Here is a 17551-nt window from a genome sequence, read left to right as displayed (position 1 = left end):
GCTTCCTTTCTCATTGCCGACAAATCCACTGGCTAACTCCGTCAACTCCGTTGCAACCGCAGCTACCGGGCCAGAGCGTCCGCGGTTCTGCAGTCGGCAGTGCGCGCGCGCGTCCCGCATTGCTTGCTGGGATTGCACCCCGGCGCACCGCCGATTTTCTCGGTGCGAGGCGGGGCAGCAGAAAACCGCTCCAACAAGGTGCGCTTCCGGTGATCGAGGATGGTCGGTGCGCACCGGTGCGGTTGATCGAGGATGAAAGTGCGCACCAAGGCGCCCCGGTGAGAAGCGTATCCCCGCAGGCTGGCTGTACCCGGTTTGGAGGCAAACCGGATGTGACGTGTGCCAGTGGCGTACTCCCTGCCCCCAGATAGGTACTTGTACGCCTAGGGAAAGACGCTGCTAGGTGCTGCTGCTAAATCCCTGTGGTTTCTGCCAGCCACATGCGGCCATTGCCGGCTCACGTAGGTTCGTTCGCGTGGTCTTGTTACGCCTCGCTGGATCGTGTTCAGTCATGCCGTCCTTGCGCGGCGTGATTGTCGGTGAGTCAGGTTAAATTCTTAAATAGGTCGCGCCTGCGCCTAATTGAGTCTATAAAAGCCTGCACATTCAGTTTTGCTAGCTACAATGCAGTGCGGCTGGCGTGAGCTGTCTCCACGATGCGCTTCGAGCGTGTCGATTTCGCCGTTCTTTATGTTGGCGTTAACGACCTTGAAAGCAACATGGATCCACAAGAAATGTGCGACATCAAGGTAAGTCTACTGAAATCACAAAATTTGAAACAATAAGCGCTAATAGTTGTGTTTTCTTTTAAATTTTAGGCCTTGATTGTTCAACGAGACGGCCCCCGTCGTGCTGGTTTTCAAGGTGCTCCCTCGCTGCCTAGAAGATGCTGATGCGGAATAGAAAATGCAAAAACGTCGCTTGCTCAACCGCAAATTGACGGCTACGCTGAAGCGCATGCCGTGTCTGCGGAATTTGAACCCCGAGGTATGGACCCCCTTTTTCCAGCGGCATGCCGTTACATACCGTCAGGAACACGCTTGGCTTATTTCTGACTCGGTAAAAAATGTTTCACTTTTTCTCGCTTCTCGCTGCGGAAGAAATGCGGACCGTTTGTCGTAGTTGTGTCTCCATTACAGGGTGGCATTACTGCGGTGAATAAAGCAAGTGTTGCCGTACATACTGTGCGCATTTCACCCTTTGTTGGGCGGTCGGAAAATATTGGTCCCACTTTTCAGGGCTACTTCGCTATTATGTAGCGGTGAAGTGTAATTTCTACCATTGAACATTCCTGTGTAGATGTGTTTCTGAATCACGTTAAGCACGTTTTTTTCGTCCATTTCTTTGTCAAACAACGCGATAGAGCGATTGCGCAGATTGTTTACTTCCCTTTCTACAATGTTTAGTTTATTCTGTCGCCTTCCTTCAAACCACCACAGCGGCAAATGGACTTTTTTTATCGAAATTCCGCGTTTTCATAATAGCTGAATTTTGGTGCGGTTAGGTGTCTAAATTTCTCGTACCCACAGCTACCAAAACAGTTGATCAAATTATTAGCATCGCGAACAAATCGCATTCCTACATATGCGAGCTGCTACATATGAGCCCTCAAGAATTTTCAAGAAGCATCTTTTTTCTAAGAACCCTTGCGATATTGGAAAGCCCTGATCGAGGATTCTCATACAAAGCATGCTCAGTAAGTATAATGAAAACATGCACAAACAATGTATAATGTACTGGGTACTCTGGCTGCTTCTAATCACATTACAGGTGACCACGAGTAGGTAGAAACGGGCCTTGAGTCTGTATAGTGGGACGTAATATTCCCACTTTTCGCTATTACCGAATCGTAGTCAGCTTTGAGATTTTACGTTATGTAAAAAATGCTTCATAAAAAAAAGCACTTGTAATGTCTCGGACACAAAGCGGCCTGTTCTCTGCTTGCGTCTATGAAAGGGTTAAGATGCACACACTATTCAAAGGTCGCATTGAGAACCGAGTTGCAGGCGCTACTATGCTCCGCAAGCAGCAGGATACTAAAAGGAGAAATGAGCAACACCGTACTGCCTTCATTTCTTCAAACCCTTCAACAAAGCTTGAACAAGAAATGCACGCGAGGGTGTCACTACAGACAGCTGCGGCAACACTGACGCATGCGCGAGAATATAAAATGAGGTGCAGCTGTGCGGTGCACGCTGCCATGAAGTTCGAATTAGTTTCCCCCCTTGCGAAACTACCGCAAAGGACATATTGCATCCATCGGTGTTAATATATTTTCTAGCATATTTTCTTGTTTTCAGCCAACATACACATCCCCGTTAAATCAAATAGATCACTGTAGATGGCGGCCACAAGCATATTACAAGGACTGTGAATTGGAAGCTGTTAGCTACCTGTGGCACAAAGTCGTGCAAGGGTACACGTAGTCTTTGTGTGCACATTGACTTCATGTTTTACCAATTTGACTGGCTCCTATTGCACTCCGGCTGAATAGCAATAACACACAGGCCACTTTACGTTCGAGCTACTCGAAAGCTTGCATTAGTGAAAAACATCTAAACTTTTTCTGGTACAGCCGTGCGTTGTTCGAAGTGTCTCAATGCATTGCAGTGATTGAACAGGCACATATTAGCTGTACCACTTGGATTTCAGCATGCATGCGTCGGCTGGACAAAAAATTCTACCATATTTTACCTCCAAACTTTTGCTCACGATTGGAAAGCGCTGTTTCTGTTGTAAATAGATGTGGCTTGCACACAAGGTATGTGCATGCTAAGTGTCTTGGTAAAGAAAAGTAAAGGTATGCTGCATGAACAGAAGGTGCTGCAGCCACATAACCTGACCTTTGATCTTCATTATGCTCACAGATTGAAGGGATGGAACTAAGTGCGTGTCTTTTAGATGCTTGATTTCAGCCAGTTAAATTTGCCAACATGGGGATTCAAACCACTGGTGTCCATCTGCTGTTGGGCTGAACTCTCAATTTAGTGAGACTACTAACTACTGCGTTCATTGGTGCTGACAGATATCAAGTCCGTTGTAGCTCAGCATTACTGTATTCTGTCACCAAAATGCTAGAGAACCACTTGAGATCCTTCGATGTCAGCATCCTCATAATCAGTGGGCACCCCATAAGAAAAATAGGTCAACTTTGGCTGGTATCCTTGCAAGTGTGAGAAGGCTAGGCCACAGAAACTCGTCTTTCTGATTTGTGCACTATTCAGGCACGTTAAAATGTGGGGAGCCTAGACATCTAAAAGACGAGGAGCAAGCAAATTGAATGCAGCTACCAAGCAAAAAATGTGGAAGCGTAAGCTGTTGATTTTTTACTCTAAAGGCACGTTCACACCAAAGACGGAGCGGCTAAACCGGGCAAAGCTCTTGGCCAGGGGATAAAAGTAGGCGTTAAACGTGGCGGCAAGCCCGATTGCTTGCGGACCACTTTTCCCGCCCGCCAGAGCTGTCCGATTTGCCGCGGCCAATCAGAACACCAGACAACGCTGGCGTGTGCTGCGCGATAAGGATGGACGACCGGTGCCACGAGACGGCGACAAGTGCGCCACGAAAACGTTAGATGCTCCGCCTCGGCGGTGCGGGCAGCCAGGCAAGCCGTCCAGTATACAGGGTGTTTCAGCTAACTAGTGCCGAGGCACAAAGAAACAACTAGGCCTGCAGTACTCAAATACAATCAATTCAGTAGACTACCCTGTTGAGCAACTTTAATACTTACGGCTCATTGAGAAACATCTAACTGCTTCATTTTTATGAAGATAGCTGCTGTGGTTATTTTTTCAGGACGAAAGAAAGTGCACAAAATCAAAAAAAGTACCATGCAACTATGCACTTTTTAGCAGTGATGAACAAATGAACAATGCGGCATGCAGACAGGATGTAAAAAATATGCAGATCCGACACACTGTGAAAATTATGTAAGCAGCTTTCTTTGCTGCTTGTGTTCATTGATGGCATTTGGCAGTGATATGTTAAATGTTACCTCGCATGCACCACTTGTGTTCGTAGTACACAGAGCTCATAGGCAGACGTGCGCTCCGATGCTCAAGGTGGTGCTGTGCACCATCCATATCCTGTGAGAGTAGTGGCACTGTCATTCCCTCACACGGCGCATCGCATGGCGGGTGAGGTAGAGAAATCCGTTTATTGAATCCTTAGGAGAAATAGTTGCTGCCACGTCCTGTGCCCGACAGAGCAGCGCCTGCTGGCCACACAGGCTTCTGTCATGCAGCATGGCCTCCCAGTGTTGTAGTGTAGGGACATTGAAGTTTTGATGCTGGACCACCACTTGCATACTGTCCTTTTGACGCCGTGGTGCTGTATTGCAGCCTTGCATCTGCACATCCTGTCTCAATTGTTGGCATGGACACACTTGCCGTGTTTATTTTTTCAGAAATAGCATAAACATGCCATACCACACCTTGAACTATCATTATAATATTTTTAGTTTGCCACCACAACTGTCACCATGTCTAGATGTAGTATTTTTCTTTTAAAGAGACTCTATACAAAGGATGCTTTCTGATGGCATCTTTACCTTCTTGTATGATCATTCAGCGAGCACAAAGTGCTGCAGCTTCTGCAATGCTTTTGTCTATTCCTTCCAGGCACACTACTGTCAATGTATCATTAGCGCTGAAATAGAATACCGCCCGTTGCTCAAAGCAGCTTCAATATAGATTCCAATCGGAAGAATAGGCAGACTTGTGGCAGTATACAACTTTCTATAGCCATAAAAGGCAAGCTAGCATAGTGGGGCATCTCAATGCTTGTAAAAGCATTCAACTGCATTTATCTCCAAATAACTAAGCTCAAGCAGACACTGCCAAAATTCGTTCTTCTCATGGTGAGTCGGTGCGGGAACTTGAACGTGTCGCTTTTCCTTCATTTTTGTGTCTCTTATGGTTTTGCTAAGGCTCTTGCCACAGCAAAATTCCTCTTGTGGTATTTTAGAAGGGTAATTTAATAATCACCTAGGCGATGTCATTTCCTTCATTTGGTTGCACTGTGTGCATCAGTGCAATAAGTGGGTCAAACGGCTTAATACGAAATGTCGCCAGGCCATTTTGGCACGACACTTGTGGATAACATTTTGGTGTGGCTTGGGCGAGACTGAAAGAGAGAAATTGACACATACAAGCACAAAGGCCAGGCACTGTTCCCTTGTGGCCTGCACAACCACTAGAATAGCAGCTAGTCTTATCAATTCATACCGAGTATCACAAAGTGTAACATTGCAAGAACTGTAGCTTGGTTGATGAGACAAGGCACTTATAGCTGTAGCTGAAACATGTGTGATCAACATGTACAAGGTTACAATACTCTACACCCTTTTTGTATTTAAGTTTTTAACTTTGCCCACAATCTGATTACAGCTTTACAGAGTTCCTTGGAAAATCCTCCCATGCACCTGCCATGTACATTGCCCTCCTCCTCGATGTGGCGTGCAAGATGGCAGCAGCAGCTGTGGGAACAGTTGAAGAGGCGAAGAAAGGTCCACTTTATAATAGGTTGTATGTAAATAAAACTGATCGACCTCAACAGATTCGGCTTCCACTTTTGTCAAGACAATTGTCAGCAAAGCAATGGAGCAATTTCAGTAGGGCGATAGTAATTAGTGCATAGAAATTCTTGGAAGCCCCGTCAGCTGTCTTGGTGAGGTGGTTTAGGCAGGGAATGCCAATTCATGAGGGATGGTCATGGCTACCATGTTCAATGTATGTGCAGCATTAATCAGTTCTCTAGACAGAGTGCACTAATGTCACATGATACATTTTCAAACCTCGCATGCTTTCTTTGGGGCTGAGAAAATTATTGAAGCATGAAACTCAGCATGTTGCAGTTTTCAATTAACCATCACTGCATTTGTCCATTCTTGAAACAAATTTTATTGTGCCAAATGCATACAGAATGAATGTGGAATATCCAAAGTACATTTTGCTTGTGTTGGTCAAGCAGCTGGCAGAACAAAACCACAAAGTTCCAAAGCAGAAAGGTAACACTTCTTTTGAAGTACACAACTGGCGAAACAGTGTTGCTAACACACGAGTGCAAAACTTGCCGCCGATTAAAAAAAAGGGAGCTGCTACACACCACTTCGTTCCTTGACCATTTATTTTTTCTTTTGTGGCTGATTGTTAAAAATCCTTGCTATAGCAAATGCAAGGACATCAGAAAATCAACGCACAACAGATATTGGTGCAATGGTGTAAAGTAATGAAGATATAATTTTGCATGCACATTATTTAGTCTGAAATAGAGGGATACAGCACAAACGTTACTCTTCAATCCCAATAAAAAATATGGAACTCGTGGGCTACACGAGGGCTACGGATAAATCTTGAGGGCCTCGGATTCTGTAATGTGCAGCTATACTTAAGTACACAAGCATTTTTGGATTCTGCCTCTACCTGGGTGCAGCTTTATGACCTGGAATGAAAAGCCACAGCCATCGAGCTGCTGCAGTGGCGACATCACAGTAAAAGGTAATAGCGAAAAATTAAAACAATAATATGGCCATGCAACTTGCACATCAGATAGGTCACCTGAAGCTTCTATTTCCAATTTTTCTGGTGTTGCATAGGACAAAAATTTTGAAAAGTGATAGTGTACGATTTTCATACATTAACAATTATGCATATCTAGTTTTTTTTTTAACCATGCAGATATTTAGCAAAAAGTTTTGAGCACAGAGAGCCTGTCGTTCTTGCAAAGGAGTTTCTAGGTGAGGAGGACACACTTTGCTGCTAATGCGAGTTTCAGAAAATTAATTTTGAAAAATTCAGTCACTTTTTTATTAGTAACTTGGCGGCAGCCTTCTAAATGGCATATATGGAGGCAGTCACATGTGAACGCACACCCTTTCTTTTTCGAAATCTCGAAAATTGCACTCATTTTGAAATATTCATTATCGCGCTCAATTGAGTACAATCAAAACTTGGTGCATCCTGCTCCACATCAGGCGGCAGTGCCCTGTCAAGAAGTGTGGGACAAAGCTTAAATGATAGCCTGACACGGCACACTGATGCACATGCTTGCAAGGCAAAGTGTGTCGTATCAGCTGCTACAATGACTGGCCAAGATGTTGTTTCAGACTTTCTCGAGCCTGTTGTCGGGGGTGTTTCCATCTGATGAGGTAGCGGGACCTTCTTTTCTGCGCTCCCAGCACACTCTGTTCCAATATTGCCTCGATTTACCAGTGAAATTCAATGATGAATATCTTGAATTAGGTGCAACTTTCAAGATTTGTAAGAAATGAGAGTGCTATAAAATGTGACTGCCTCCAAATTTGTGGAGTTCCAAAATAGAGGAATTCCTCTGCAAGAATGCCACATTTGCTGCGCTCATAACTTTAAAACAAGAAAATCTGTATGGTAATAAAAGACACCCTGTACATATACAGTGTGCATTGGAGCATTTCATGCAACCAATATTCAAGCACCTTCTGTCTACAAAGAATTCATAAAGCAAATTTATGCTTGGAATCAGTTACGAGCACTGGAAATGCAAACACTGTGACGAACCCTGGTCACATGCCAGGCATTGTGTTGCTGCTCTCTGCGTAGGGCCTATGAATAAAAACCACCTTCAACATTACACAGTAAGCTACCAATTGCTATGTGTAGGAAGACTTAGTTCTTCAAATGCAATTATGACCTAGACATTCTAAAGCTTTTCTGATAATGTACTTTTAGTGAACAAGTACCCCGAACTTGAACAACTCTGAAGCTATAATGCCATTATTATCTGAAAGATGCACTACACATTTTTTTAACGCAGTAAGGAAACATTCATAATCGACAATGCCACCATAAACATGAGAGTCATATAATATTGCACTGCGTGCAGCAAGGATAGCACAATCTCGCACAAAAGATTAGTCTCTCCCGCAGACTTTGAGGGCTTCTTTATTATGTCTCACTTATGATGCCGTGACATGGTACGAAACCATGATGACGTAACTTATGATCATGAGTTACTCTTGAATGAAAGCTTATGCACACATGCATATTCCTGCATTGTAACTCTGGAGTGCACTTACAGTAAGGACACTGTGAAAAGAAGAAAAGGCCAACAGCAAGAACCAGGCAGCGCAGTGCTGTTTGCAGCACCTTCTCGGCTGTTGTCGGTTTAAGTCACCTTCACTGCAGCAGAGTCGTGTTATGCGGCGAAGCATATTTAGCATCATGCAGTGAAGCATATCTGAAGTTAAAGGGGACACTGTTACGGGGCCCCTGCTGGTGCTTATGGTTACCCGACACTATCAGCTTAAGTACTCGTACTGTGACCTCTTCATGCATTTGGACAACACCAATCGCCATGTGAAAACCTCTGTTCACTACTAATCTTGCTAAGAGCCTAAATTGTTTCCAAACTACAAATTTCACCAAGTGGCAAACTTGGCAATGCTTCTGGAACCTCTTTCTAAAGTACTTTAATACTACCAGGATGCTTCAATGTCAAACTGGATTAAAAACCTGGAATGAGATTGCGCAAGCTTCTAGCTTTCTGACTGTTTGCTTCACCTTCTACATCAGTGAGTAGGCAGTGTTCAATAGGCGCTCCCGCTTCACCAAGCAGACGGCCGCTGACGAAAGCACGGTGAAGGCGAATAATGAGAGCGCAAGCAAACATTCAGAATGCAAGATCTCGCCCTTGGATTTAGAGAAAGGAAGGATAATTTCAACACCAAGGAACACCCACACTGGGCAACATTCATGCACCAGCTTGTCAGTTTTTTGATGCTCCCACTACTTGTGCTGAGGTCGCGAGAAAATCCCAGAGAGAGTATACAATTCGAGAATCATGTACCTCTTACATTGTGGATGTCCTTGCACTGTGCTAACGCATGAACACCACCACGTCTCAAAATGATCGAATGAGACATATTAAAGGCACAAACACTGTTACCTTATACGTCCTTGGTATGCAGAACCCCAGCACCTCCACCACTTCTAAGGAACCGCTTTATTCTTGCCGAGCTAGAGCTATGGCGAGGAAGAAGCGACACACACTACGTACGGATGAGGAAGATGAAGGAAAGTCACATTGCGCTCACAATATCGCTAACGTGGTAGTTTCCCAAAGGAAACGGTCACACCACTGCGTATAAAGTGTATGCACAGGGATTCTCATATGTCTTCCCTGTCCAAGGGACTGGTGGCAAGCACCACAAAGCAGCACTGGTCAGGTGCATTCCAATTAAATTCTTAAGAATTGAGAAAAGGCCGATTCAACACAAAGCAACGACCTGACACCCTTGCCAACAAACCTGTTGAACTGGCATTAAGTTTCAGATATTTGCGGCCACACATATGTAAACCAATGGGCAAGGTTCTGACTGGTGTTGTAGAAGTCGCGGGGCGCTTTTTTCGTTGCGACGATAGATCGGATTCATTTACAAGTAGTGCTCCAGGAGGGCACATGTAACCGGCAAACAGAGGCCTCAGGAGAGCATTAGATTATAATCAAGAAGGCGGCAGGGTACCCAAGGGGCAGCGGAGGGATCAAAACTGGAAGCAGGTTATGTTGCCCCAACTCACGGACCACCCTGACTCCAGCCTTGTCCGCGAAAGCGGACAGCTGATCTTAAAATGCGTCAGAAAATTCGGAAAGTACGACTTACACACAGCCTACAGACATCAAGATATACTACTAGCACGCGCAGGCCTCGGCGAGCCCCAACTCATGGACCAGTCCGCGTTCTAGCTCTGGTGTCCCCGTTACCGATTTGGTGTCCTGGAGACGCCGCCAATAATATGAAATAGTGACACGTTGTTACTAGTAAAAAACACGATTTAAGCCGCTAACGCTACGTACAGCACTGCCGCGCCCAACAACTTCTACAACGCCTGTGAGAACTTCACCAAGCAATGGTTGTTCTTGGCAATACTAAGAACTTGTGAATCTTGTGTACCGCTCATGCTTAACTTTGTAGTGCACTGTGGCTTAGTGAAGCACTACGATTGCGTGTAGCATACGTACACATCTTACCTGATAGACGGTGAACGGGGTCTTGTACAAATATCCGCTGAAGAAGAAAAGACTACACCTTCACATGTGTTAAAACACATGCCAAACTTGAAAAAACAGACGTACAATGAACCTCCACACGCTAAAATAGCAAAAGCATCACTTAATAGCCGAAAACTATTGAAAACTTTGCAAGCGCCATGGCAAGCGCAAATCCGCCATTGCTGCTGATATTGATGTTGATCAGGCTGTCCCCTTGCGATCGAGTCGGCAAGCGCGTGGAAGCGCGTTTCTTTATTCTATGGAAGCGCAATTGGCGCAAATAAACAAATAAAACTGTGAATCAACTCCAAATACACACACGCAAAAGAAAAATCGTCGGGATTCTCTATAACGACGTTTCCAACCCCTTGACCGATATTTCGTACAGCTCGTTGCATTAATTAAAATACCTGCAGTGCATTGTTTTCATAACGCGCAAAAAAAATTCTGCACTTAAGCTTACCCGCACAAACACGCGGCGCAAATTCGTAGAACGCCACCAGTGCAGCCCCCACCCGCCAAGAAAATATATGACTAGTCAATAATAATAGCATATAATTATAATGTGAGCCTCGGCGCAATCAATGGAGAATTCAATTTTATTTGTTATAGAAAATCAAATGCAATGCAGTAAACAATGGATAGAATTAGGCATATAGCTTCCTGGAGTCTAAAAAAAATCTGCCTTGAAACTTGACGTGGTGACACCGCAAATTGTTGGTATACGATTGAAAATAATTGCTATAGTGTGTTCGTGTATGAGTAAGCTTCTCAAAAGGAGTTTCAAGTGTTTCCATGGTATGGCAAGCTTATATCTTGATTCATCAAGTTTTTTTTATTCATGTTGTTCAATTATGTTTAAAAAGCGAATTGTAAATCCCAATGGCTTTGTTTTTTACCAGGGGAACACAGAGTTGAGCCACTGTTTTGAAACAAACTTTTATTTAAAGGTAGTTACAAGTAACACCGACACCCTCGCTCATGACAAAACAACTTTCACTCGCTGTGTCCAGACACTTGGTTCAAGGTGCATGTAATGCTTCATCTCCAAGCTTCGCGTGGTTTCTTAAAGGCATTGTGAAATCTACACGGTGTTTTTATTTTACACCTCCTCATCTCATAGCACAAGATCTGAAATGCGTGAACAAGAAGAATCAGGCCAGCACATATTCACAGAAATGAACTCTTCACAGTGCAGTTGACAAGTGCAAAAATTACAGCAGAAACTGCCAGTCACATGATATGAGCACAACATAACTGTTCTTTTTGCGGGAAAGCCTCAATCCCATGCCGACATTAACCTATATGGTGGTCATCACTGGCAATGTTTGAAAGATTTTCATAAAATAGAGACTGAATGTCTGGAGTATTTATCATAAGGGAAGTAGAAACTCGCACATCTTCTAAACAGCCCTTTGCAGTGCTAAATGTATGCTGGCTATTGATAGTAATAAATAGTATGACTGTTACAACTGTTAAACAAGACAAAAGCTCACAGGAATATGAAGGCTTGAAGTGATAAACAGTGTTTGGAGGGGGAATGTAGCTGGAGTGAACCTTTTGACAAAGATTTGTTTTCGTCAGTGCCGCAATTAAGTTCGGCACAGCAATCTTTATGCACGCTTAGCTCACTTTCCCACACCCTCAATGTAGGATGAAGAGGAGAATAAGAAAGTGCGTAGAATGAAGTTGAAGTGTAGAAAAGAAATGGGGAGATTGTCTTAAATTCTTAAACATTTTATTTTTGTTCATTTTCTCCAGTTAGCTTCACCAATTTCAGTCTTTTAATAAAGATAGCCTAATTTCACCCAAATCTTGGCCAATCCCCCACAGTGGGTGTGCGCCATCGCATAAGGAGTACCATACCATACCATACCAAATGGGGAGACAGTGAAAGAGAAGGTAGGAGCACTGTTGTAGATTATTCTTCGAAGGCTACTCTTCCAAAAGAAAAAGAGAAAAATATTAAATGTGTAAGGAAGCATTGCCAATTGTTATTATGCCTACTCAAGTAAGAGATATGCACCATAAGGGATGCAATATAAAACTGATCTGATATGTAGAGTGGCCTAAAGCTTTCTGCATAGTCTTTACAATCATTATGACACTGTCTGCTGCAGCCAAATATGCAGAAGTTTTAATTGAGTGCTCATGACCAGAGCAACTTATCCAGACTGCACACAATACCACTGCATATGCCCTCTATTTTGGTAATCTGAAAAATAAAAGTTTATTCAAATGGGCAATAAGAACATCACATGGAACACAAAATCTAGATCGAATTATGAGGCATGCCACAGTGCGGGACTCAGTAATATTTTTGACCACCTCGGGTTTTGTGATGCGCACTTAAATTCAACTACACACTTTTTTTTTTCATTTCACCACCACTGAAATGCAGCCACCTTTGCTGGGATTGAACCCGCAAGCTCGTGCTCAACAGTGCAACATCATAACTACTGCGCTACTGAGTGTTAACACAAATTTATAAGTAGCAAAACACATTGGAGGCTTTTGCACACTGAAACACTACACACCATCCAATGCACTTCCTTACATCTATGTACAGACATACTTACCAGCGGCTCATATGACAAGCATGGAGGCGTGCTCTAACAAACTACCATCCAACAGCTGCCACATACCAGAGATGACCACTGGGTCTGTACCTATCTTCACAGAACACTTACCAGCAGCTCATACAACAAGCATGGAGGCATCTCTCGTGCTCTAACACACATACCATCCAGCTGTGACATATGGCTGCACACCACAGACAAAAACAGACGGGCTAATCATCAGAGACCACATGTCATGATTTGTTAACATGCGAGCCCTCAACCTGCTTCAATAAGGCATGACAGCACAGCACTACTGCACCACTTCTCTCTTCCTAACTGCACTGGAGGCTTGTTACCAGTAATCGTGCCCTGCTGACATGGTTATCTCTTGTTTCTATGTTGCTGTCCCTAAGCTGTTATTTAAGGACTTCCTTTTGAGCTTCAGTGGGCCTTGAAAGGCTAGATGATGGCTGCGACAATCTAGGGTTTTTTGTAGAGTGAAATCTTAACAGGTGCACAACTTTTTTGTTGGCTGGTTCATTTGAATGGTCTGGCATCTTTCTTTTTGGGTCACTTTCACTTTCAACAAGCATGAAAACTGGCTCAAACAAATTGTTTGCCTTCTCAGCCACACCCTCAGAGACTTCACCATCTGATATTGCCTGTCTGACCGAGTCCATTTTTGCTCTTAAGAGTGCTCAGCTTTACACTGCTTTGGCTGCTTCCAGCTTTGTTATACTCTGTACAATGTGCAATGCCCGACTTGCCTCACATGCTTCTTCGGGTGAGCTCTCATGGGCCTTGTTGCTGCTAGTTGGATTAGCGATGACCACACAGTGAATGTGCTTGCACACTGTAAAGTGTATAAGATGGTCATAGCAAGTGCACATGTAAGTATGCACACACACTGCACATTCCTTACACCTCAAAGGACAGCAAGCACCATCTCCCACTTTTGACACTTTATATGAGAGCCCTTTAATAGACTGAGATGGCACAGTCTATATGCCATCTTCATTTAATTTGGCACAGCCATCTTCATTTAATTTGGCTCAAGCTGCCATTTCACTGCCAGACCTGTGGTTCTTCTGAATTCTGCTCAGCTTCTTACCTGTTGCCCCTTTCATCATCTGGATAGCTCTTTTCATTAAAAATGATTTGTCAAGTCCATGAGGGCAGAAATAAGTTTGTCACCATGCTTATTCTGTTTTCTCTCCAGCATAGTATGCTTTAACGTCCTGCGCTTGCTCTCAAGGTGCATGTTAGTGTTGACAGCTGCTCTAGTCCTAAAGCAATAGGCCCACTCTTGCGGCCTAACTGCATAGTGGTCATTGAAGTACTTCAGGAAGTCCCTCAGTTTTCCTTCCTCACTAGAAAGGAATTGCTTAAAATAATCTTCAAATGCCTTTTCCGCGAGGAACTCTGCCACACACTATGGTAAACATGTGGCCTTAGCTGTTTCTCTACACACTCGAGTATCTTCTTACGCCAATTGTTATCCACATGCCAGGCACTGAGAAGTTTCTGTTTTGCGGCACCCATGACCATGGACCATGCTTTGTAGAATTGCGACGCATCATCAGATATCAATGTCTTAGCAGCCACTTTTTTGGCCATGGCCGACTCCAGATATTTGAAGAATGCTGTCAAAGTTTGCTCGTTCATCCGGTTGCAGATGAAATAAGCTATAGCTACACCTGATCCTATTTTATCTAGCACCAGAAGAGTGGTCAGCTCAAACTGGTACTCTGTAGTTCCATGTGTGGAGTCAAGACATACAGTACCTGCAGGGCCCAATTTTTCTAGTAGCTCCTTCTGAGACTCTGTCATCAGAACAACAGCAAAGTCTGCTGAAGGAAATGTACCACTTGGGTCCACTGCACCTTGTGCCTTGTACAGGCGGACAAGTGTTTCACCTTTTTCTTTCATCACAAGCACCCACATGTCTACACTGATAGCGTCATTAGTGTGACAATGTTCAGGAGCAGCAATGTTAAACTGCTGTTTGATGTTATGCAGGGTTGAGCACTCTGCCAAGTGCACGGGCCTCAGCTTGGATGCCACAGATGTTCTTACTCGCTTTAGAATGGTTTTCATGGGCACACCCCTTTCTAGGTTCTCTGCTACGCTGGCCTTTTCCTTGTCACTCATTCTCAAGTGCTGAATTTCTGGCTTATGACCGTAATGGTTTCTTTGATACCTGACTTTTATGGTGGTGCCTTCAGGTGTCGGACGGTAATTGTGACGGTAATAAATGAAAGACATATCTTACCAGACCTACAGCTCCCCTGACTTTTCTCCCGACGGTCACTATGACCTTCCTTTTTCCTTGCCTCGCCTGATCTATTACAGTAATAGTGGATCCTTGTTTCTCCACTGGCCAGCTTTTTGGGGTCCCTGGGCAAAATGAACCAGCAGTTTTGGCTACCCTCTTCTTCTGCTTTCCATTCATGAAATTCTGTAATAAAAGCACAAAATAGCATTAGATAGTGACAAGTACTATTGGGAGAGAGATGCAAACAAAAATAATCACTCTGAAGGCTTTGGACACGGGCTAATGTAGCATTTATTTTACTCCCTCACCTTCAACTCGACTGTGTCATGAGGTCACCCTTGATATTGCTCAAATTTATGTTAAAATTGAATTTCAAATGCAATGCGCCATAACTTCAAAAAATTTATCATATTAGTTTTGTTTTAATAAGAAACAAATATGAAACTTAAGCATGATCTATGCTCACTCCTTCCTCAATATTGAATCAGACTGTACATTCATAGCAATGCTGTTACGATAAGACAAAGACGAACTGAGAGCACATGGTGCAAGCTACGCCCCAGAACAGTGTGAATCCCTTCTCTCAGTTTCTTCTTGAAAAGCTCCTTCTTTTCAAGAAGAGCTTGATTTTTTACTGTAGATAGGGGCTTGGCGAGGGAGTGTTCCATCGTCATGCGGTTATGATCTGGCTTGGGCATGCGCCTGGTTCGAAGAGGCAGCATTATGTGTGATTTCAATAAACCAGTTGCTAGTCTGCGTTCGTCCTGTCTTCTTCTACGTTGGTGTCTTTTCTCAAGCGCAGTTTAAGTTCACAAAAAGATGCCTTACCAAGTAGCCTCCTAACACACTCTTCTTAAAGAAAAAAGGATTGCGCGTGCGTCAAATTTCGCTCTACTTTATGAAATCTACAACCAGAGTCCTTCTATTGAGGGACTGTGGTACTACTAAAGAATTTTCCCAAAGTACGCCGGGAGACCAAGCCGCTGACAGCCGCAATTGCAAGTGTGGTCGTGGACCTACGTCGGCCTGCATTCGGACCTATTGCGGCCTGCACTGAGGCGAAGACTACACCACGCACGCAAGTAGCGCAGAGCAACGTCAGAACGCAGAGCAAATCCCTCCTCTCGTTTAAGTAAAAAAAAAAAAGGAGGGGGGGGGGTTGCGCGAGCGTCACATTTCGCTCTATTCTATGAAATGTACTGCTAAAGAGTTTGCCCACAATACGCTGTGAAACCATCCCGGCGACATCCGCAAATTCATGTATGGTACCGGTTCTGCGTCTCTGCCGCATTGCAACGTGCACTGAGGCGAAGACTAGGCCACGCACGTATGTAGCACAGAGCAACGTCAGAACGCAGAACAGCTTACTCCTGTCGCTTAAAAAAATAAGAAGATGTACAAACGTCAAATTTCACTCCACTTGCTGTGCAGGAAAGCAGACAATGCCAAACGTACGTCATGTAGCGCATCGCTGGGAGCGCGCACACATGACTATACTATAGATGGATAAACAAACAAATTATATTTAACGAGGATACAAACTTCAAAATACCCCAAGGAAATAAATTAGGCACCTGCGCAAAAGCTGCTCTTCGCGAAACAGATAGAGAAAAAGAAAACAAAGGCCCGCAAAGCATAAACAACTGCCTTTTTGGAGGCACACTGCGCAACAAGAAATTAAAAAAAGTCCAAGATATAATATTGCGTTTAAACGTCATTTGCTCACGATGACAGAGAATAAACTTAATAAAACTGTTCCTCACCCTTATTGTTCCGGAACACCAGCTGCACGTTATCAGCCTCGAAGTTGTGCGCAGCGATCTGGTGCACCGAATACTTCTCCATTGTAGGCAGGGAAGTGCCACATACGTCGCATTTCATCAATTTCTTGACATCCACGGCCATTTTGTGAACGTTCCTGATGTGTTGCAGCATGTTCTTCCTCTGTATGAATAGTTTGCTGCAGAATTCGCAGCGACGATCGTCATCGCCGATGGCAGCTCGATCACAGACGTGCGCCATTCCGACATTGCACGCACTAGGGTGGTTGTATAATCCGGCAGCAATACAGGGAAGAAACCTCCCCAATCACGTGACACACTAGGTATTCAGTGGCTCCCTAGGGACAGTTGGAAACCAACTTAGGGAACTAACATCCGGGAACGCAGGGTCACGTGGATGCTGCCTTCTATTGTTCACCGGCCTCAGCCGGCCTGCGGGGAAACGCATGTCCCCGGTGCGCACCGGTGCGGGTGATCGAGGACGCTATTAAACAACCACGAGACGGTCATTAGAGGCAACGCCTCCTTTACATTGTTAGAGGAAACGCCAGTCCACGGGATTGGCCAGTCGTTTCAGTGGGTGTGAGAGAGAAAATCTGGGGGCGTTCGCGCCTGAAATTTCTCCCTTTGCCTAGGTACTACGGAGGAAAAGCCGATTTGCTTGTTTCGTATGCGTTTGTCCCTAGGCGAGCATTTTGCCGTGTGTCGGCTGGCGATCTTTCAAATCAATGTCTCCTTTCTTGACGAAGCCGTGCGTGCCGTGCGTCGTGCATAAGTTTTCCTCCTGCGTCTCCTTGGATGTTGCCGGTAGGTTTGTTGTGCTTTTTGGTAACATACGGAACGTGCGACGGGATCAGTGAACCTGTGATATCGAGGACCAATCGGATAACTTAATGCCACGGCGTAAT

The 17551-nt window shown here is 44.4% G+C and overlaps 2 protein-coding genes and 2 long non-coding RNA genes across 9 annotated transcripts in view; 2 read left to right on the top strand and 2 right to left on the bottom strand.

Annotated features, from left to right (window-relative positions):
* The first annotated feature begins 282 nt into the window (after nt 1–282).
* On the top strand, nt 283–5555 carry LOC129382684 (uncharacterized). Its single transcript, XR_008610722.2, has 2 exons — nt 283–987; nt 5388–5555. It is a non-coding gene; the product is annotated as an uncharacterized lncRNA (long non-coding RNA).
* Nucleotides 5556–5876: 321 nt separating this feature from the next.
* LOC140219029 (uncharacterized) lies at nt 5877–10903 on the bottom strand. Its single transcript, XR_011895316.1, has 2 exons — nt 10006–10903; nt 5877–8999 (listed from the first exon to the last, which is right to left on the bottom strand). It is a non-coding gene; the product is annotated as an uncharacterized lncRNA (long non-coding RNA).
* A 43-nt stretch (nt 10904–10946) lies between these two features.
* On the bottom strand, nt 10947–16914 carry LOC126523408 (uncharacterized). 3 transcript variants are annotated; one of them, XR_011895314.1, is made up of 3 exons: nt 16626–16911; nt 13355–15045; nt 10947–11157 (listed from the first exon to the last, which is right to left on the bottom strand). XR_011895314.1 is itself a non-coding variant. In XM_050172031.3 (3 exons), the coding sequence occupies exons 1-3, from the start codon at nt 16882–16884 to the stop codon at nt 11144–11146; spliced, it is 459 nt and encodes a 152-aa protein (XP_050027988.2). In that variant the 5' UTR covers nt 16885–16914; the 3' UTR covers nt 10947–11143. The 3 variants fall into 3 exon arrangements, 1 of the variants encoding a protein (XP_050027988.2); XR_011895315.1 differs by lacking the exon at nt 16626–16911 and adding an exon at nt 16266–16286; XM_050172031.3 differs by having other exon boundaries at nt 14860–15045; nt 16626–16914.
* Nucleotides 16915–17162: 248 nt separating this feature from the next.
* Nucleotides 17163–17551, top strand: part of LOC126523406 (piwi-like protein 1) — a 103331-nt gene continuing 102942 nt past the window's right edge. For 3 of the 4 annotated variants that reach the window (XM_055066779.2, XM_055066780.2, XM_055066781.2), the window contains exon 1: nt 17163–17450. Coding sequence is in view for 1 of the 4 variants with exons in the window: in XM_050172028.3 (XP_050027985.2) it covers nt 17442–17450 (9 nt within the window). In the remaining 3 variants the exon portion in view is untranslated. The remainder of the gene's footprint in view (nt 17451–17551) is intronic. The other variant, XM_050172028.3, reaches the window with a different exon arrangement.

The sequence above is a fragment of the Dermacentor andersoni genome, chromosome 6 (genome assembly GCF_023375885.2).
Source record: "Dermacentor andersoni chromosome 6, qqDerAnde1_hic_scaffold, whole genome shotgun sequence".
NCBI classification, from domain to species: Eukaryota; Metazoa; Arthropoda; class Arachnida; order Ixodida; family Ixodidae; genus Dermacentor; species Dermacentor andersoni.
The sequence above is the reverse complement of the archived record's forward strand: the minus strand, read 5'-3'. Positions and strand labels throughout refer to the sequence as shown.

Bases quoted from the DNA above. Each gene is read 5' to 3' on its own strand.
- LOC126523408 (XM_050172031.3), bottom strand. From the start codon at position 16,884: ATGGCGCACGTCTGTGATCGAGCTGCCATCGGCGATGACGATCGTCGC. The intron at 15,046-16,625 runs GTGAGGAACAGT...CTTTTATTACAG, and splicing joins GGTGTTCCGGAACAATAAGG to AATTTCATGAATGGAAAGCA.